Consider the following 21,978-nt stretch of genomic DNA (forward strand, 5'->3'; position numbering starts at 1 on the left):
AAATGCTGTCAATTTAGAATAGCTGGGGGGACGTGACGGGACATTGCGTTTGGTTAAGCACTGTATGTATGACCATACTTGTGCATACTACAATCTTCCTGATTGGTACACCCTTCATCATATCCATTCCCAGTTGATTGTGTAGTTCTTTGGTTAATTATGCACGCAATTGACTGACCATACTGTACGCTAAATGTGTGCTTGTGCGTGTGTACGAAGAGAGTGAGATTAAGAGCGCAATAGTGCCTCATGCTGACATTTAGACTGATATATTGTAGCACAGCAGGTGGTGTGTGTGTGTGTGTGTGTGTGGGTGTGGGCGTGTGTGTGTGTGTGTGTGTGTAATGTTCCCGCTCCCATATAGCAACTTCATCTTTCTCTGTCTCTCTCTCCTACTCTGTCTGGCACCGGGCTGTCTCAGCAGTCCGATGTGTATCGAGCCGACCCAAAGGAGAAGAAGGCTGTGCCCCTGTTCCCAGAATTCTTTGTGGCCGGCCTCCATTGTTCACCGCCACTTGTATACAGTATTGTCCGACTGATTGTGAGCCTCCGCTCACTCTGGCCGCACGGCCGGCCGCAGAGAGCGAGCAGGCCAACAGCGACCAAGAGCAGGAGGAGGAGGAGGGGGAGAAGTCAGCATTGTGTCCCTCGCTCGCCATTGTCCTGCTTTCCCATCTGTTTCCTTCTCTTCCTTCCTGTTTCTGTGGGATAGTGAGCTGATTAGTAAGAAGTCGGCCGCGGCTCCTAATAGGGGAAGTCATGGCCGGGAAATAAGATGGATCCGTCTGAGATATCATCTGGCCGAGTGGCGCAATAGTTTTGAACTCTGACACCTTGTTGCTGGCTGGAAGCTTTGATCGGGAGCAAGCAGGAATTTAGATGCATTTCCTTCACTTAAGCCAACACTTACCATCATTTTTGGATTGGTGTTAACGATGATATTCGAATCTACAAAATGTCCCTTTGGCATGGAAGTGGTTTCCATCATTTGTGTTCTCAGCTTTATGCAATAACAACTACCTGAATAAATTATTTCTTAGTTTTGGGATAAAGTTGTAGAGTTGAAATTGTGTCCGTCTGTCGGCCTGTCTGCCTATATCTTTGTCCGTCTATCTGTATGTCTGTCTGTTTGGGATAAAATTGTAGAGTTGAAATTGTGTCCGTCTGTCGGACCTTACTCTTATACCCATTCCTATACCGCAGGTAATGAGATTCAATACAAAAGTTCTAATCAAATACTATAGTGTACCGGATGAAGTTTTCTGTGAGGATGCCTCTGACTAAATCCATAATGGTCCCCTAATCCTGCTCTGATCAAATAATATACACTGCATGCTGTACGTATTCTAGAAAATTCCGCATTTGCTGAATTTTGTGTCAAGCCTCGGTCCATGCAATGCATGTGTGTGTTCCTCTCGTTGTCGACTGAGCCACGGCTGCTTACCAGAGTCCCGGCTGATCTTGAAGCTAAGTGGATTAGCATATCTCCCATGTCAGGTGCATTTGTAGTGACAGCCTGATGACATGGGACTGTATGATGGCCGTGACCCACCTGACTGGCTCGGCTCAGGTGGTCTCCCTGTTGGAGAGGGAGGTGAGACTTACTAGGATGAGTAAGGATCACCTCTTTATATGCTATGAAATGTTGTCAATGGAATCATAATGTGATCTTAAAGGGCAAGTCGAACCAAAAACATTTTTCAAGATGTTTTATGCAAGCGCACTAGTTAAAACAAGGCATTCTGATAACTATTGCGTTTGTGGAATAAGAGTTAATTCATCTGTTTTTAGCCATCTCTGGAGTTGGCCATTTTGTCACTTCTGTCGACTGAAAATGACAATACAGTTGCTCAGGGCTCAGGTAACGGCCAATCACAGCCCTGAGAATCTATGATGTCATTTTCAGTCTGCAAAAGTGACAAAATGGCCGTCACCTGAAATGGCTCAAAAGGGGTGGATTTTGCTGCTTAACTCATATTCCACATACAAAATATTAATCAGAATGCCGTGTTTCAACTTGTTGGCCTGCGTAGAATATATTCTTAAAAAATATATGTTTGGGTTGACTTCGACTTTAACGGGCATTTTGTGCATGAACTTGCAATGTTTTTTCATTCTTTCATGAATAGAGTGTCCTTAAATGTACAGAAATGACCCCATATACTGTATTTCTCTATTGAAGCATATAATTTGATTTGAAGTCCACTTAAAAATCATAAAAGAAATCTGTGCATTTGGTACATATTAGAGGTGTCAAACTAATTTTTGTCACGGGCCACATTGTAGTTATGGTTTTCTTTCAGATGGCCGCGAGCCCACTAAAAGTATGATCACCTCACTCAACAAATTGATGAATAGCTAGTTTTGAAATCAGAGGCCAGTAAAATCTGCTTGTTCAAAAGGGGCATTAGTAACAAAATATGTTTACAATATCTCAATGTTTCTAAAAGTTAAGACAGTTTGCAATTTGGGTATTTTAGCAAGAAAAGTGACGTCTATGCACATAAATTGCTTTGGCGGACCACATGAAATGATGTGGCGGGCCAGCTCTGGCCCCCGGGCCCTGAGTTTTATAGCAGTATTATAAATAAAGGAAAACGTAAGCAAGTCAATAAACTACCAACTATAGTAACAAGTGTTTTAGATAGACTACAACTCTTAAAAATGTGAAAATACACTTACTTGTATGCAGAGTAGTATGTTCTTGTTTTTTTGTGTTGTGGCTTTATGTTTATAGTTCATTTATTTTGCACTTGCCATGGAAATGAAAAATGGTATGACAATTGATGTGGTTTGGTCATACATAAGAAGAAGCATTCCCATTTTTTGGATAAAAGAAACCAATACTTGACCTACTACTACCACTACTATGAGTAATCATGATTATAGTCCATTGTTTTTGTAGCTCCACACCCTTATTTTTCGCGCCACCTACAGTTTACGCCATCTTGAGTCCTTCTCTCTGCTTCAACTCCGTTTTCCTCCCATTTCTTCGCCACAGCATGACTCACTTGCCAACCAACAAACGCCCACTTTGGCCCATCCGGCATCCCCCTCCTCCTTTTGCGCGGCGGCCTTGCGAGGCGATGCAAACACTTTTGTCAGGGTGATTAATAGCACGCTGGATTGCCGTTAATTCACTGGCTAATGACTGGAGGGAGAGTGGGCGAGGGGAAGAGAAGAGCAGAGCAGAGCGAGACTGGCGGGTAATAGACTGATGTATGAGTGGAGGCCGCTTGCGGTGGCAGAGGTGAATATCATCACCTCCATCAACACTCGCCTGTACCTTAAGACATCCGTACTGATGCAATCATGCAGGTTTAGCGGGCCACATCTATGGTACTACGCAACTATTTCTGATTACATTAATTGGCCAATGTTGACATGGACATTTACACTCTCATCATAATATTGTAGATTGAGGCAACTTGGCAATATTTTAAAAATGTGTCCTTCTCTACCGGCAGTCCTCATTAGGATCTCAGGGGAGCTGCAGCTTCAACCAGCTGATTTTAGGCATGAAGTGGGGCACACCCTCGAGTGATTGCCAGTAAATTGAAGCAAACAGCCATTGAAACTCTCATTCACATTCACACCAAAAGACAATTTAGAGTGCTCACTTAACTTAAGGTGCATGTTGTTGGAATGTGAGGCCAAGTAAGGCCATGCATACGTTCTCTCATAAAACTTGCAGACTTTTTGTTTCATTAAGTCGAGCAAGAAAATAATTCAGATAAATATTACATAAAAAGTCATATATATATATATATATATATATATATATATATATAACTCACTGGAAATTTTTTCAAGAATTTCGGGGAATAGAAAATATTATATTAGGATATCAATTCATTTATAGCTAATGTCAATTACAGTGGCCCGGTCCTGTCTCTTGCGAACAGCGAGGGTCCACTGTATATTATTTATGACAATAAATTCGGCTGAATTCATAGTTCATTATGGTATTTTTTACTTTAAATCACTCAACAATTCAGTTTAGTGAGCATAAATGTTTATGTTCAATCACCTGTCGAAAACACAGTGATTCACCTCACAGTAAATAGCCAACGTGGTCAGCACTTTTGGCCAATGATATTGGTGTATCAAAACTGTACAGTGAGAGATTGCAATACGATATATTGATATATTGTCCCGCCCTTATTGTATACACTGTCCAATTTTTACCGTCTGAGATGAAAGAGGCGCAATCTTGGAAAATCGGTCATCCCAACGAAAAAATAGTAATCACTCTTCATCCGCTTGAAAAAATCTAGCTGGATACAGATGACTTTATTTTGTGCAACCACTTGCTGAAATGAAATTAAGTAAATTCAACACACCCTTTTTTTTCAGTGTAGCATCACAGTTAGAAGAGTAAAATGATGAGACTTTGCAAGTCAAAGACAAACGGCATGGTAAAGTGATCACTATGCACACAACCCTTTATTAGCCAAATTTAATAGGAGTGGGTGGGTTTGTTGTGTGTGCTGTCTGTCCCTGCGCTCGCTTTGCGGGTTTCGCAGTAGCTTGTGAAATGAAGCTGCACAAGCAACACACACGCACCTATACTCACATGCAAACACACAAGGTCTGTATTGTTACAACTATTCATCTTGTATGGACGTTGGATGACATCTTTTAGTTTTTATAGCCATCCTTGTAAATATGCCTCTCACCTTTGACGTGACATGTTAAGATGTCGGCAAATCAAGTGATGCTATATAGATTGTATTGATTGTCCTCTCGAGGCATTGACAGTCTTCCTGCGTTCGACAGTCCTCGTGTGCATAAATCAAATTTTTCCATTTTAGTGAGCTGCAATGCACTTTGTTCAAGAGGACTGGAACTATATGTGTTTGATTTATGAAATGTTTTGTATGTTGGATAACATCCATCAGTGCTGGTGGTCATGCGCTACTTGCTGTGCACTTCCTGAACTTCTTCTTTTTGCTCCGGTTGACTTTTATATGATTCACCATTTCAGTTGTCAACTTTCAGTCACTGTGTCCACAACATTAAGGACACTTGCACACCTGATATCCAAATCGCTCTATTCAAATTCTGCCTTTACAGATGTAATTAGCTGTCTACATGATAACATGCTGTTAAACAACAAACTACAACCACAATAAACACATACATAAATATACAATAAATAAACATATGGTTGTATGAATATCTTTCTGAATTTGAGTATTATAGTTTTGCAAAGCTAGTATTTCTGTACCTCAGTTGGATGTGCAGGTGTACCTAATGAATTAACCAGTGAGATTAATTTGCCATTTTCATCTTTTCACGTTACACTTTACACTCATTAGAGTCCCCTCCCCCTTAATGTTGTTTGCAACCCAATTTGGCAAATATAACTCAATATTGATTATTATTAATATTTATCATGCTCGTGAACACGTTTTGCTCCGGTGCCATTAATCTCTCCTGTTAATAAATGTCTGCACAAGCCTCGGCCCCCGGGGCCCTCTTGGGACTGCGGGGCCACCATACGCAGCAGGAGGCTGCACACTGTCATCTATTTGCCTGGAGGCTTGATCACGCCTTTTAGCGTAAACATGCACGCACACACATACGCTGCTGGATGCAATGCCTTGAGGCCTTTTCAGCAAAAATAACACATCAATACATCAGCTGGGTTGTTTCAATGCAATGCACAGACACAAACATGCAAGGTGGCAGGTGAAAGCACAATGTTGCAATTGGCTCTTTCTTCTTGCCGTGTTTTTCAGTGTAAATGTAATCAATAACACTTCTGCTAACTGTTAAACAGTACATACACACTTGTGTTGCAATAACAATACTTTGATTGACATATTTGGTTATCTAGATGGGAAGATGGACTAAGTTGGAAATTCAGAAACAATATCATTGGGAGTAAAAAAAATGTGACTATTAATTGGAATAAAATAATAATCAATTGCTGATCATTAAAAGATTTACCCTTGTATGTATTTAGCACTGCGCAAAAGTCTATATTAACAATGACCATCAATAGTTATTTCTCAGTTTCTTTATTAGGAAACACACAAAAACAGAAAATTAATTAAAATTGATCAAGCATCATGTATTTATTAGGGCCTGATCGATTAATCGGCCGGCCGATATTAGCTCTTTTAAAATCATCAAAAATCGGCAGATGTTTTTGGCCTATTTTCATCTACACATTTACACAGTACAACATAAGACAAAGATAATGATATTTAAAGATTTCCCCCAATCTCAAAACAAAAGTGTCTAAAAAATGCTGAATATTTGAAATGTTTCTCTCTGTTGTAAAGTTAAATAAATAGTAAAGGTCCAAAGTATTGTAAAATAATCAAATGTTCTGCCGGCAATTCATATCTTTCTTGTTGTAGGTGTAAAGGGATGAAAAAAAAGTTATTTTATTTCATTATATGATTTTGTTTTATCTAATAAGTAGATTGATTGGTTTTCAGTGCTTCATTCAGCCCAATATCAGGTTTGGCATCTTCTCATTCACATTCTCATTACTACGCTTTTGATTATCCCATACACAGTTGTATAGCAGGCAGTAGACCATTCCTATAATGTTGCAGCACATCCACTATTAATAATAATAATAATAATAATAATAATAATAATAATAATAATAATAATAATAATAAGAAGAAGAAGAAGAAGAAGAAGAAGAAGAAGAAGAAGAAGAAGAAGAAGAAGAAGAAGAAGAAGAAGAAAAAGAAGAAGAAGAAGAAGAAGAAGAAGAAGAAGAAGAAGAAGAAGAAGAAGAAGAAGAAGAAGAAGAATACCTTTTTGTCTAAGTATTTGCTATAAAAAAAAAAAACATCATAAAAACAAAACTAGTGATGGCCTAAGACTTTTGCACATTTCAGCAATTTTTGTATGTTTAAAAGCAGTGGGCATATGCACCTCTGTAAGGGAATACATATGTGCCTTTGGAGGCTGCGTTTTCTCACTCATCTCCTCCATTTGCATCCTCCATATGTCTCCGGCTCTCTTCATGCACTCATTCACTGTGAGGACGCCCAGTTTGAGCTCTGCGTGTTGCTTGGAAATGTTCCCTGGTGCTTTTACAAGGGGAAACAGTGTGGTGTTTTCATTCGGAGTGGCTTGCTGCTATTGTAGCAGACTGTGCCCCCGTTGCACTCTCACCACTTCCATGTAAACACACACACAAAACACACCTTAGCCCGAACGAGCTGCCTCCTTTTTAGTTATTTCTTTTTTTTATGGGCTGCCTAGTAACATGCTTCCATTTATACATCGTCTTGAATAAATGACACCCCTCGGTGGAAAAATCCACCCAGCAGGTTTTCAGCTTTCGCTCACGCACGCTCGTAATTTGAATTTGTTGATTTGATTTTGAAGTACCTGGTAGTCGTGTCACCTCATGGCAAAGTCCCGCAGTGCAGTGATTCCCTACCAGTGCGCGGCGGTACAGTAGTGTGCCACGAGATCATCAAGTGTTCAGCAGGAAACTATACAATTTCACTTACTTGGTCCAAAAATGATTATTTACCACAAATGATGTATCTTTGTTCATCTATTCGTACAAGTGACAAATAGTGACAGCTATAACAAGTTAATGATTCATGATTTACAAGGCAGGATTTTAAAATTGTCGGCCGACTTCCAAACTCTGAGAGACTCCACACGTGACGAGAAAAAAAAAGATCACGTATTACAGTTTTGAAAGTAACCTGTATGATGTTCAGCCACAAGATCAACACATCACACACGAACCGATTCATTTACAGATATTCTCATGCCAGATGGGAAATCTCACAAACCCCCTTGTGATTAAATGAGACTTCGGAGTAAACAAACATGGTGGAGTACGAGGCAGCAGGGGTCTCAGATCGTATGATGGCGCTAGTTTGTGCATTATTTTTAGCGGTAGAAAAAGCGACAAAAAGAAAAGACCTTGGGCTCTGTTGCGCCATGACTGTTTTCATGGATTGGATTACCACCGCGCTGCCTCGCTGCAGCGTAACCTCACTTTCTGATTGGTTGTATGTCACTGTCAACCAACTGCTTGTTCGTCGGCCCCAAACAATCCACCATGTTGAATATCCCCGATTTGAGTACGAACGTCCTCCGAGCGGGCGAGATTACTCTGAGCACACCACACGCGGCAGGATTATGGTAGGCACCGACCTTCGATTGTCGGGAGGGGAGATTCAGGGCTAAAATCGGGCCGATTATCCTGCCGTGTGAACCGGGCTTTGGCTAACATAGCAAATGTTGTTTTTTCGTCGGGGTTTGTTAAAGGTTGCAAAGACCTTTTCCAGACGGTCGCAAACATTTGATGGCACTTGCAAACCTCTTATCAGCGAGATACGGGCTTTAGCTCTGGACACTGCCGCATTTTACATCACAGTCTCCATTTTGCTGCAGCGATCCATTTTGTCGCTGCCCTCAGTCACTTGAAAGTTATTTGACTCTTTATACCTTGGCCAGCTGGAAGGTGTCGTTCTCCTCCACTGCTGCAGATTGCTAGCATGTTGCAGTGCATGCAATATGATGATGTGACTTTGGCAGTTTATGCGTGGAATCAACCAATCCGGTATGGTGCAGCGGAAAAGCAACATAAAGTGTCATTAAAGCCGGTTGTTGAATACGCCTCACTCTTCCGAGAGCTCGTATACTCTTCAAAATGGTTTTGGTCAGGTATTGCTGAGTTCATTTTTCATATCTGTCATAATCCACACTTTCTTGCCATTTTCCCTCTTCCACAAGACGTTCTTTTCTCCCCATATTTGGAGGCATGGGAAGGATTCTGCATACTTTGGACATTTCCCTGGATACTGTCCTTTCACCAATGGCAGCCTTTCGTTTTTGAATTGAACCAGATCACTTTACGGGCGGAGTACGATACTGTGTGAGCGTGCGTGCGTACGTGCGTGCGTGTGTGTGTATTGGACAGGGAAGTAGGACGCGTGCACTTTATGATGGCCGTCACTGGCGCGCACACGTCCTATTTCCAGCTCTGCTTTATTGTTATCTGGGCCACAACCATGCTCTTGCAAACCATGTACCTGGCTCTGAAAGCTCAAACTGTTGTGGACTTCCATTGAAGCCTGGGATCAGCAGAGTTTTTTCATGGTTGTATGCCTGCCTGCAATTAGAATTGTTTATTTGATTACAATTTTGGTGAGATTCCTTGTTATTTTTCCCCTCTCAATGAGTGCTTTGGGCCTCATTTGGAGATTTCTTACCAGATGCAATCTATGCAGTGCATTTTGTTCCTCAGCCAGTTAGCAGTCCAACTTCTTCTGCAGGCTACAAAGCATGTGTTTGTGCACGTCCACGTCCAGGCAGACAGCAGAAAATGATGGCAGATCTGTATCTCTCTGCGTTTAAGTCTAAAGTGTCTGATTAAACTCAACCACAAAACACTTTACCCGTTGTAAGACCCTACGATCAAACCGCTGATTTTCAGCTCCGTGTCAAGTTATTTTGCCATGGTAGGCTAACACTAATTACTGTGTTATCAGGATTTTATATATTTGACACCTTACCTTTGCAAGACCTGCTTAATTAGTCTTTGCGGAGTGTTTTCATTGAACTGTATTACTGCCGTTGCGCAGAGCTTACGATATCATCTTTACCGACAACACCATTTATGATCTCGTGTGGTTGAGTGAGGTAGCAACTCCTTTAGATGCAAACAGATGTTTGTGCACTCGCTTGCATCCAAGGTCGTACCTGCCCTAAAATCTTTGTTGGAGCAAGCTTTGCTGTAAGCAATTGGCTCTGTTTATGGCGTGCATTTATAATTTAGCAACTCCAATTGGATGCCTTCATGTGGCTTGCGCCTGGCTCTCAGGCGGAGTTTTCCGCTGGAATAACAGCCACCGAACACAAGCAGCCCATTGTAGCCGCAGCCGGCATCGGGACCCCCAAGGTGCGAATTAATGATTGACCCCTGATGTAATCAGGATAAATAGCTGCCCGTAAAAGAGAAGGAGATGGCGAGAGGAGCAAGGGAGAAAGAACAACATCGGCAGCCAGGGAGAGGAAGGCACTATCTAGCCGTGCTGTTTTTTCTCGAGGTCCTTTGGGAGGCGAAGCTAACATCTCTCCTTTGGCTGTCTGAGACTCAGAACTAACATAGACACGTTTAAAAGCAGCTTGGTCGTCACTTTTCTTCGCCTCCTGCTCTTTCTCCTCTTTCTTTTAACTGCTGCTTTTTACAGTCTAGAGCAGGGATTCTCCAAATGTATATTAAAAGTGTAATAGTGCTCTGGTATAATCATTACCCTTTTGCATTTTTTTTACTTAAAGGAGAAGTAAACCCAAACATATTTCTTTCAAGAATATGTTCTATGCACGCCCACTAGTTGAAACACGGCATTCTGATAAATTTTGCTTTGGTGATAATCAGTTAATCCACCCATTTTTAGCCATGGCTGGGTGCGACCATTTTGTCACTTCTGTCGACTGAAAATGACAGCACAGTTGCTCAGGGTTCAGATAACAACCCGCTCACGACTCACCTGTTTTCTGAAGAGTCATGATTGGTCGTTATCAGTCAACAGAAGTGACAAAATGGACGCCCCCTGAGATGGCTAATAATAATAATAATCATGCCTTGTTTCAACTAGTGGGCCTGCATAGAACATATTCTTGAAAAAAATATGTTGGGGTTGACTTCCTCTTTATGGTAACATATAAACATTTCCTCTTTTATTTGTTTATTTATTTACATTTACCCCTATTTTTTGTTTGAATCAGTAAACACTGGCTGTAAATGTTTTAAAGTTTTTTGGAGTATGTTGTGTGCTAACTGTTGGAGGTGGTGTGTTGCTGAAAAAGCTTGGGAAAGGCTGGTCTAAAAAGTCTTTGTTAAACCTTTGAGCCACACGTCCCGAAGCTGATGCACCCCCAAATAAAAAAAAAAAAGAAAAGTACTTAATAGCCAACGAAGGGTCATGTTTAATAGTAGAAACCTACAAATTAAACAAAAACACCACATCAACGTTTACAGCCGACTGCCATCAAACTTTGCATGTATGAGGGGGTTGTGCACAGGATAGCTTGAGAATTGCTGGTATATCATGATCAGATTTTCCAACTGCGCAAAGCTTGCCCCAAGTGACTTGTAATTCTCACTTTGACAGATTTGCTTTTGCTTTTATGCGTGCGCTGTGGGGGGTCGATCAGAGGATGTCTCTGAACTTTGCCAACTGTGGGTCTGTGAAGCCCTTTGAGACTCTTTTGTGATTAAGGTGATTTGTGATATTTGTTATTAAGGCTATACAAACACAATTGACAACAAAATATTTATCATCCAATAAAAAGAAAAAACTTATGACATAGTATTATCGAACTTGAGAAATTCTTTGAGACCTATACAACTGACAAGTATTGCAGTAAAAAAAGATGTGGGGAAGATGGAATAGATAGTATATTAAACCAGAGTGAAGACATTGACTTAATTTTGATTTCATTAAGAAATGTGCAAATCTAAAACTTCAATTTATATTATGTGCTAATGTGCAATGTCCCTTTTTGTGCACTTTAATATTGTACATATAAATAATGCACATTCAGTCAAGTCATCAGTGCATTTTTATATGCACAGAGGCTCTTAAAGACAAATTTAATAGATTTTCCTAGGCTGTCTCTACGCTTGTCAAAATTGCTCTCAGTGGGTCAAGTGTTACTGAGAGTATAGAGGAGTGAAAGAATGGATAGCAAAGGAAAACAAAGTGTTTAACAGCCCGAAAACATTTTTGATTGTACAGTGGGAGCTGTGCGCCTGATCCAAACTCCTATGAAATGGTGATCATTAAAAAAAAAAAAAGTATTTTCCCGTCAAAATCGCTGGATGACGCAGAATCGGTCATAAAAGGCCGAATTTTACTGCAGTAACTTTATATGTGATATGTCTCCTGGAGCCTCGTGGAACGGCTTCAGCTTTGCCAAGCACTGGACAGCCGCTGTCCCGTGCTTTGCTAGTTTTACGTTTCACATTAAAAACTTACATGTCAGTTAATTTAACAGCGTTCACAGGCCACATCTGTCTCGGGGCACGAGGCCAAATATTTAGCAAAGAACAAAAAGGATGATCTGTGCTGCGAATGAGCTCCCATGATTCCACAAGTGTTTGATTAGCTCATTCAATACATCTCCAAGTACTTCCCGCACAACCTCATTACGATGACAGCATTGACACATAACCTACGTACTGCATTTATGAGTGATGCATTTCAAACATCACATGCTATTAAATGAAATAAACGCAAGCATGTTAATAACCTGTCGGTGCTAACGACAACGTGGGAAGAGCTTGCAAGCTTGGCATGCTCCACTACATGGAGGGAGAAGAGTTGATTAGAAACACAGCTGATGTCATTTTGGGTCGAGTTAGCCACATTTTTGCCAGTCCACATATACAAAGGACCTTTTGGAAGAATAAAAAAATACACACCATCTTTATCATAATTTGCTCACTTTATATAAACGTGCCTGATGAAACCCAAGTACCATTGAATAATGAAATAAATATTTGGTATTTATATTATTTAGTTTTGCATGCATTAAATCCTGTCTAACAATTTTGTTAGCAGTTAACAAGCCCATCCATCCAGCCATTCATTTTCTATACCACTTACCCTTGTTATGGATTGCGAGTGAGCTGCCGACTTCAATTGAGAGGCGGGTTAAACCCTGGATTGGTCGCCAGCCAATCGCAGGCCGTCAACAAGCGTCTAGCACTATTTTGTCCGACAGCTCATTTTGGCGGAATTGGTAGAGTTATTTAAAGTGGTTTCTTTCCTGGCACAAACTTGACTTTGAAGCCTCGTAGCACACACATACTCAATATGGCCTATGCTTTATAGGAAGGCCATTTCAGAAGAAGCTAAACAAACGCATTGTTTTCTGGACACACGCCGTCTTTTACTGCTTTTTCTCTATGTTATTATAAATCAGGACAAGAAATTAGTTGATGCATAGCCTAGAAGTAGAAGAAAAAGAAACACTGATAAAAATAAGTATTCCTGCAATAACAATGGGTTGAAAATCAACGGCCTCTTTGGATTCAATTTTTGTTAATGAACTTTCTTTTCTTGGTTGTTCAAATTCTAAAAATGCTTAGGAAAGCTGCCTGGATGTAACCTTCAACCCGTCGAGATATGTTGCCCAAAGTCATTTGCAGCAAGAATATTTAAAGCAACAGGCACAAGCGACAAAGTTTACCACACTTTCATGACATTTCAGGCTTATGTCAGGCATACACGCCGTTGCGCAACGGTGTCAGTTACGAAAAGCGCAGTCGAAAGGAAGCACGTTTTCATTTTGCCTTGACACAATGACACTTTTCCACAAAGGTTAAGAAAAGGTGGTGTAAAGGTTCTGAAACGTGACTTTCCGAAGAGACGCCAAGTCTTGTAACAGTCGCGTGTGTCTTTTGTGTGCCAGATGACAGTGAGCCAACGGACAGCATGTACGACACAGAGGCCGACCTCCCGAGCTTGGCAGCTGGCGGCATTTGCACTGACAGTCCCGAAGATGACGCAGAGGACGGCGTCATCAACATGTCTCCCCTGCCCTCACCGACTCCGTCCCATCCAAACAACCACCACCTGCTGCTGCACCCCCACATGTACAACACCCACCATCACCTCCACAACAACAACAGCAGCAGCAATGACCAGGACTTCACCACGCCCAAGGAAGGCTCGCCCTACGAGGCGCCCGTCTATATTCCCGACGACATTCCGATTCCCGCCGATCTGGAGCTGCGGGAGTCTTCGGTACCGGGTGCAGGCTTGGGCGTTTGGGCCAAGACTCGCATCGGAGCCGGCGAGAGGTTCGGTCTGCACAGCAAAGGCAGCTCCTTCGGATGGGAGGTACGAACCAACTCGGCTTCTTTGTGCTTTGTTTCTATGCCCTTCTTCATCTTCATATTAACTGTCTATCACCTTTGCCCTCCTCAGTTTGAAGGCAAAAACAGCAATACAGTAAGTGCATATGATATTAACGGAAAGAGGGGGTGGGGGCAAGTAATGCTGTGAGCTGGCTGAGTGATGAATGAGTCCACTCTGCATTCACACGTTCACATTTCCAGCAATCACAGTTCATTCACAGGCATCTATCTCATCATCATAGCAGGAGCCAGCCCCATTTGCATCCCCATCTCATGATTGGCCCTCATCTTTGACTGCACACACACACACGCACGCACCCCCACACACACATGGGCTAAACACACTTGTCTACATATCTAGCTGTACAGCAATGTCAGATGGAAAAATCTTGCTGATTAGTGGAGGTATCAGCTTTTCTGGGCGTCGGCCTGTTTGGGCATGCTCGTTTGGTCACGCCACCCGATATGGAAATGGAAGAAGCATGACCGAATGCGATGGCGGCACATTGCACTATTAATTTTCATTTTGACATGACATTAGGCGATATTGAAGTTGCTTCAGTAAGCTCATTAAGAAAAGAAAGTCAACTGGTCTCTGTCTGTTCCTTTCTCTCTCGTGTGGCCAATCAGACATGAAATATTCTGGCTCGCTTTTCATTTCACTGATTCCATGTCGGACTGCTCAATCGCTGCCCCATGACGTGATTGTAACAGTGTAGTTAAATCTTGGGGACGCTTAGTTGAGCACAGGCCAAGGTCCCCCAACTTCAATTGGAGCAGCACCGTAATGTACAGATTTACAAATTCCTATGCATAATGCCGAAGTTGCATTGTTAAGATTCATGAATCATTTGCTCCAATAAGAAAGAAAGAAAATGTAAACAACAACAACAACAAAACACCATTTAACAAATTGCAGTTTACACACTTTTATTTGGAAGTGTCTGGAATATGAATGCGTTCTTCCCTGGCCCATGCACCATCCATTAATGAACTTGCATGAAAAAGAGAAATGTCTCTGATAAGGATGGGAATTGATGATTTTTACGATTATGATTCCATTTTCGATTCTGTTTAATGATTCATTTCTCTATCGATTCTCTTATTGATATTTTGGGGATAAAAGGAGACTAAACAAGTACGTTAGCATCTACTTTGATCCATGACTTAAAATATATCTGTTAAACAGGATGATTTTTTTTAAGTAACATGACCTTACAAAGCCAACAGAGTTGTCTTAAGAGGTCCACATCGTAGGAACCCTCTATTATATTCTGCACAAAATACAACTTGGATTCTGTGGCAATTACACAATAATTTATGTGAGATTTCAACACTCATATATGAGCTGAGCGCTCAAAAACATAACTGTCATCCAGTGAGAAATATAATCAACTCAAGTCCAACCGTGGTCCGAGAACTCACTCTTCCCTGCTGAGGTGAAAGGAGAAGTTAGCGGTAGACTGGAGCGAGTACTGCCAGCCTCTGAGCCAGTCAGACTCTCGCTACGCAGCAGGTACTACAATGAGGTAAAAAATGGCACTAATAGTTACCTCGAGTATTGACAGAAGCGGACGTGGTTACGCTGCCGCTGCTGGGTTGAGCACTCCAGATCGGATCAAAAGCATGACATTTATTGCATGCTGTGTCTGCAAATTCTTTTGCATATTGGTGTTAACTCTCAAATATCAACTTCAGTGTTGTAAGTTGCCCTGTTGTTATCCCTTCTTGTAAAATCTAAACACACTTTTGAGCATTAGGCGTCATGTTTCTTGTTACCCGCGCTAGGAAATAACATCGGCACGCATGTTGTGCTACGCAAAGTACGTAGTCGTCCCAACTAGAACTGATATGGGAATCATATTTTCTAAAACAGCAAACGATGCCAAGGAATTGAAACTCTGGGAACTGGTTCTCATAGAGAAACCAGTTTTAGATTCCTAATCCTGGCCTCTGAGGTAGAAGACAATTAGTTTTGTTCTTTTTTCTTGTTCTTTTTTATTTTGATGGCCAAACAGTTGTGACCACTAAAACTTTCAAATAGCAAAATAGATAAATATAAATGACTAAATCACTAATTAACTAACTAAAGAGATAAATAATAAAACAACTAGCAAAGGTGTAAGACAAAAAGAATTTGCATCAGACATGCCTAACAACATTTATACAATCCTTACAATACTTTTTATACACGTGTGTAAAGGATTATTTGGTGACCCTGTTGTCTTCATTCATTAAATGTAAATTCATGGAACTTTCAGTGTATAATGATAATTCCACGTAAAAACTGCACAAGCCCTTCCCCCCAAAGCAAAAATGTAATCCTTTGATGCTCACTGAACTGAGCTCTGGTGAGGTATGCTGAGCGCTTGCATGACCTTGGTGTAGGTTCCTTACACGTCCTACTTTCCATTAAGAGCAGTTGTAGAACGTGTTTGTGATTAAAGAATACCAGTGCATACATGCTGAGCGGCCGTGCACGGTTTCCTTGTTTAACATTCATATTATGCGTCGCCATTCAAGGTGCAAAGGGCAACTCTCCAAAAATGACACGCGCCAAGTATTTTCTTTCTTTTCACCCACAGTGCCCGACAACTGCATATTCATCGGCAGTTAGGTTTAGCCAACAGCTTCGTTTGTAACAGTGGGGGGAAAAAACAAAAACGTTATACACACACTCACCCTGACTCCTAAATAGAGATAATCCACATCATATTTTTCCGTCTTTTAGTTTGAGAAACACTTGGCGTCATTAATTAATTGTGTTACCTGTAATCATCTTTTTTGATGAGATTGTTCCCTCTGAGGCCCCTTCTGTTTCCATTCAAGCAAAAACATGTGGCGTTTGCTCCCCAATCGCAGATGAGCGATTGATCCGTCTGGCCTCCTCCTCCCCGGCGCTCGCTGGAGGACTGACTGTGTCTCGGGCCGTATTATTGCTTCACGTTTCCTGTCTACTTTGGGGCTGGAACCCTTCAGGGGCTATCCTCGCCCAGACCCTTATCACAGACAGTCATAACAGTTGGCCTGTTGATAATCACAGGCAGACTCCCCGAGGAGGCTGTGCGCCCCTTTTTACCATCTACTCATCTAATGCCTCTGCTCTTAGACAAATAGACAGGCAGACCTGTGCGAGAAGTGAGGCAAAGTATGTTCAGTTCCCCCCCAGTGATGGCATGAATGTGAGTGAGAATGGTTGTTTTTCTCTGTATGTCTGTATAGGACTAGCACCCAAATATGGCCGTACGCCTCTTGCCCAAAATCAGCTGGCAGAGACTGTCCCCCAACGCTCAACACATTACATACAATAATACAATACAATAATAATGATAATGACCAAAACACCAAATCAGTGTGGTTGCCCTCTACTGGTGTTGTTCAAAACTGATATTAGATACGTTTGAAGTTTTTTTCTTTTTTGTCTTTTTTTTTTCACAAAATACATACAAATATTCACTATTGTTCTTGATTGCAGTTTTCTAAATAAAATGCATCCATCTGTTATTACTTAATGGTGAAGTCAACCCAAACATAGTTTTTCAAGAATATGTTCTATGCAGGCCCACTAGTTGAAACAAGGCATTCTGATTCATATTGCGCTTTGTGGAATATGAGTTACGCAGCAAAATCCACCCGTTTTTAGCCATCTCAGGGGGTGGCCATTTTGTCACTTTTGTCGACTGAAAATGACATCACAGTTGCGCAGGGCTCAGGTAACGACCAATCACGGCTCATCTTCAGAAAACAGGTGAGCCGTGATTGGTCGTTACCTGAGCCCTGAGCAGTTGTGATGTCATATTCAGTCGACAAAAGTGACAAAATGGCCACCCGCTGTGATGGATAAAAAACGTGGATTTTGCTGCTTAACCCATATTCCACAAACACAATATTAATCAATATGAATGTGTTCCGACTAGTGGGGGCACATCCATCCATCCAGAACATATTATTGTCAATAAAAGTTTGTGATTGACTTCCCCTTAAAATCAATCTCAGGGAAACTTGACTGATTGAAAAATTCAACATTGGAAATGTGAGTAAAACTTGAAAATTGTAATGTAATTTTCTGGATCTGTGGGAGTTAAGCAGTGTTGTAGTATGTTGAATGGCATGAAAGAAGAGGAAGGCAGAGAGGAAGCCCACTATTGTCTGTCTCGGGGCATCGGGGGACTGGAAGAGGTGTTAATTCAGACTCATTTCAGCGAGACGGACAGCTCAATCTAAGAGCTGCTTTGCTGCAGGCCATGGCCATTCTCTTCTGTCTCACACTGCCTCTTTGGGCCAGCACCGAGTCATCCATTTAAAAACCATTATGCTTCCCCTTTAGCGCAACATGATAGAACACCGGGGCCCCAAGTCTACAGTATGTGAGTGTGCGTGTGTGTGTATTGAGCGCCAACCCCTCAGGACAGAAAGACCTGCGCGAGCACAGGGAACCGAAGCCCTCAGAGAGGTTCAGCGTGGTGATCTGCTGTCAGAGCGCCTGCTGCTATTATCTGGCTTCTAGATTGGCCGGCTCTCCCTATTGATAGAGACATGTCATGCTACAATGGCTGCAGCTTTTGTGATCGCCACTAAACTGACTCACTGATCTAACAACTCCTGTTCAGACGTAAGGGAAATGACACCACATGAAGACGTGTATGGTAAAAGCCGGCAACGAAGCACTTGCGTGTGTACAAAAAGAGCAATAACTTGTCCGTTTTCCAACCTTGCGAAAAGAGATAAAAGAAATTGCACCTCACCCTTTCATGTACTACAATATATAGGATTTTTTTTTTTTAAATGTAATCAAACTACCGTGTGCCTAAATTGCTCTTTAGCTTTTACTTCACTGTGACTACTTGCTGTGTCCAAACAGCTCTGAACTGCAAAATTGCACTTTTCTCATTACAGTTACAGTTACAGTTGTTTTCCATTTTAAGGTCAGTGCGCATAAACATCTATTTTACCGCAAATTGGTACTTCCTACAGTTTATTCACAGCTAAATTCCATACCACTTCCACTGAGAAATCTCCAGCGACATTCATTTGACAGTGAATTATTACACACTCAACTAACATTAGGTACACAGTGTAATCCAGTGTTTCCCCAACCTTCCTTGAGCCAAGACACATCATGCATTACCACCAAACAAAAATGTCTCAAAAAGTACTGTATAAAGTACATACAGTACCGACCTAACAATGATCTCACCAGTTTTGTCAGTCAGTGTGAAATCTGGAGTTGAAGACTAAGATTTTGATTCTGTTATACAAACAGCAACAGGTGAGACACATAATTGTACCGTCTGCCATCTAGTGGGGGGACATTTAATTTTTCTGCCGGTCACTACCTGTCACTGTCATGGACAGATGGGGAAAATACATTATTTTTGATGCAAAAAATAATAATAACGTTTAGCTAATTTCTCACAGCACACCTGATGATCTCTCAGTGCTTACTTGCTTACTGAGTCACTGTTAAAAATTAATATTCTAATCACATTCAATTATGTACAAAATGACACCTTTTTATCAACACTGCCTGTGGTGCAGGACTGTTTCTAATATTTAGTGTAAATTATTCAATAGCGAGATGGGCAAAAACATATATGAGGCATTGGTCACTTTGTAAAGGTGCAAACTTTTTGAAATGGCACTTGTATCGGATCCCAATAAAATGTACCACCAAGTATCCACTCAGTGGAAAGTGACTGCAACATGTTCTAAGAATACATTGGTAGCCATGCCATATTTGTCTTTTGCCAGTGGGATGATTTGGTTGAAAAGGCAAACGGCTTTCTGCCCGTCTTACATTCTTTTTCTGTTTACTTTTTGTGGGGTGATTTTCCATATCAGTGCCATTCATCCAGTGATGTGTGGAAAGAGGGGGAAATATGCGAGCTCTTCTGTTTACCCTCTTGTTGACATAGTGATAGGCCAAGATGTCTGGTGGGTATTCTTATAAAAAGACAAATTCCTATGTGACGTGTCGATCCAGCAATGGCATCCTGCATCCACCTCATTGAGTGTTTGCCAAGAAATTGGCAGCTGACTTTTCTCACCTCTTGCTCACCTCACGCTCTTTGTTTTTATCTGTTTGAGACTGAGCCAGGCTAATGTTCGTGTCGCTGAACATTACAGCAAAGACGTCCTGGCGCACCCTCACACTTATCTGTCTTGACCCACCTCTCGCCTGGATCATTGTTTGCTTGACTTTTGTGTTTTGCCTGTGGAGGGTTCTTATGCCTAAGACAGGGCATTCAAGGGATGCAGCTTGAAACGTGTCTGATTTGTTTGCTCGCTACATAAACATGCTTTTTATATTTATTATTATTATTAATATTATTGTTATTATTATTTCGTCACTGCATCTCATTTGGTATGATATTATTTGCCATTATCATTTGTAACAATATTAATCAACATTGTTTACATTTGAATCTGTTGGCTTTTCCATTTCAAGAGTTAAAAGTAATATCTAGTTTGAATATTATTGTCAAATTTTTCCCTGATTTTATAATGCCCAATAGAGGCCAGGCCACCTTTAGCATTTGTCTATATCGCCTAGGGGCGAACTGACTCTTTATACAGTGAAAGTAAGCTTTTACTAACTGCAGCTCAAGAAAATCCTGCGGAAATCAATTTGTTCATAAAATCTTTGCCTGCCTAAAGTCCTGACATCATTCTGGTTAACTTGAACCCCCTACTGTGAGTGAGGCGCTCCACATAAATGGGGTCATTATCATGTCTTTTATTAATCAAATCAGAGGCATGCTCTGAAGAACATGGCCTTAAGCTGAGAGCACTTCTCCTTTAAAGACAATGAAAAAAAGAAACAGGCCATCCTGGGCTTGTCTTTGTACGGACTCAGTGGGTATTTGTATATCAAAAGGTTATCACATTTGTGTGTGTAGAGTATGTCTGTATATAAAGTATTACAGTATGCATGTATGTAGCCTATGTATGTATGAATATAAGTTTTTTTTTTTTTTTTTTAAAACAGTATTATTGACCAACAGTGTGCGGTTTTCCATCATCATTGCATGACTTTGACAGAAACCCCAAGTTTACACATGCCGCAAAAACACTAGAGAGAGAATAAGCCCTAAAGTCCCCAGCTTGCGTGCTGTAATATCTTCCACTCACGTTCATTTTATGTAGGTTTTAAACATGCCATTAGCCAATTTAATCCAATTTTCTCAGCTTTCGGAGCACTCCGGTGGAACAGATTCCAACTAATATTAAACATATGGTCACTGTTACCCAGAGAATCGCCGCAGCAGCATTAGGCTTTTTTTTTTTTTTTTTTTTGACTAAAAGAGCTGTTAAAGACAAGTCCCCTGTGCTTGCACGAACTGTTGTCAATTATTCTCAATGAACATGGTAGTTGATAATGAGGAAGCGGGGCAGCAAATTAATTGTCAGGTTTGATTAGAAGCTTGATGCCTTATCATTTGTTCATAACTCGTTACCACATCTGTTAATTAGTTTGTAAATGAATCAGATGAAGGTAGCGCCGACTCCCAAGGAAATGCACGCGGCAAAGTCATCCATCGTTGCCGAGAGTGGAACTTGATAAATGTTGTCGCTGGGATTTGGGTTGTTATTACTTGGTCATTGATTTCAGACCGCAACCACTCCAGCCAAGCATTCTCAATAGAACCTCTTGTTTGCTTGAGGAACACACACACGCACGCACACACACACACATAGCATGTCCCCCACAATGCTATCCTTTATTGCGCAAGGTTTCTCTTTGCCCATTGCTTTGAACATCCATTTAAAACTCGCACATGGGCCCATTATTCCCTAGTGGTGAAGCCCAGGTAACTGCTGTCCCACGGCCCCACCCCCTCCCCTCCTCTCTATCTATCTATCTATATATGTAGCTAGATAAAGCCCCATCGTTCATCACCGCCCTGATGAATAGGCCCATCAGTTGGAGAGCCTCAGGGTAGGAACAGACAATGACTGCAGTCTTCACATTTATCAAATGCTGTTTATGTTGTTGATTACATTTATTTGCTCAAGTTGCCCTTTTCCTCCCTCACAACTGATATAGTAGATTACTTTAATTTCAGAGGAGCCATTAAAGGTGACTCCCCTCCAAATACGTCACCGCT

The 21,978-nt window shown here is 41.3% G+C and overlaps 1 protein-coding gene across 2 annotated transcripts in view; it reads left to right on the plus strand.

Moving 5' to 3' along the window:
• Nucleotides 1-21,978, plus strand: part of prdm16 (PR domain containing 16) — a 203,326-nt gene that overhangs the window by 55,772 nt on the left and 125,576 nt on the right. For both annotated transcript variants that reach the window (XM_086052153.1, XM_086052147.1), the window contains exon 2: nucleotides 13,423-13,853. In XM_086052153.1, the coding sequence (XP_085908279.1) occupies nucleotides 13,423-13,853 (431 nt within the window). The remainder of the gene's footprint in view (nucleotides 1-13,422; nucleotides 13,854-21,978) is intronic.

Source organism: Filicampus tigris, chromosome 1 (genome assembly GCF_054856515.1).
Source record: "Filicampus tigris isolate MCC_2025a chromosome 1, RoL_Ftig_1.0, whole genome shotgun sequence".
Lineage (NCBI taxonomy): Eukaryota > Metazoa > Chordata > Actinopteri > Syngnathiformes > Syngnathidae > Filicampus > Filicampus tigris.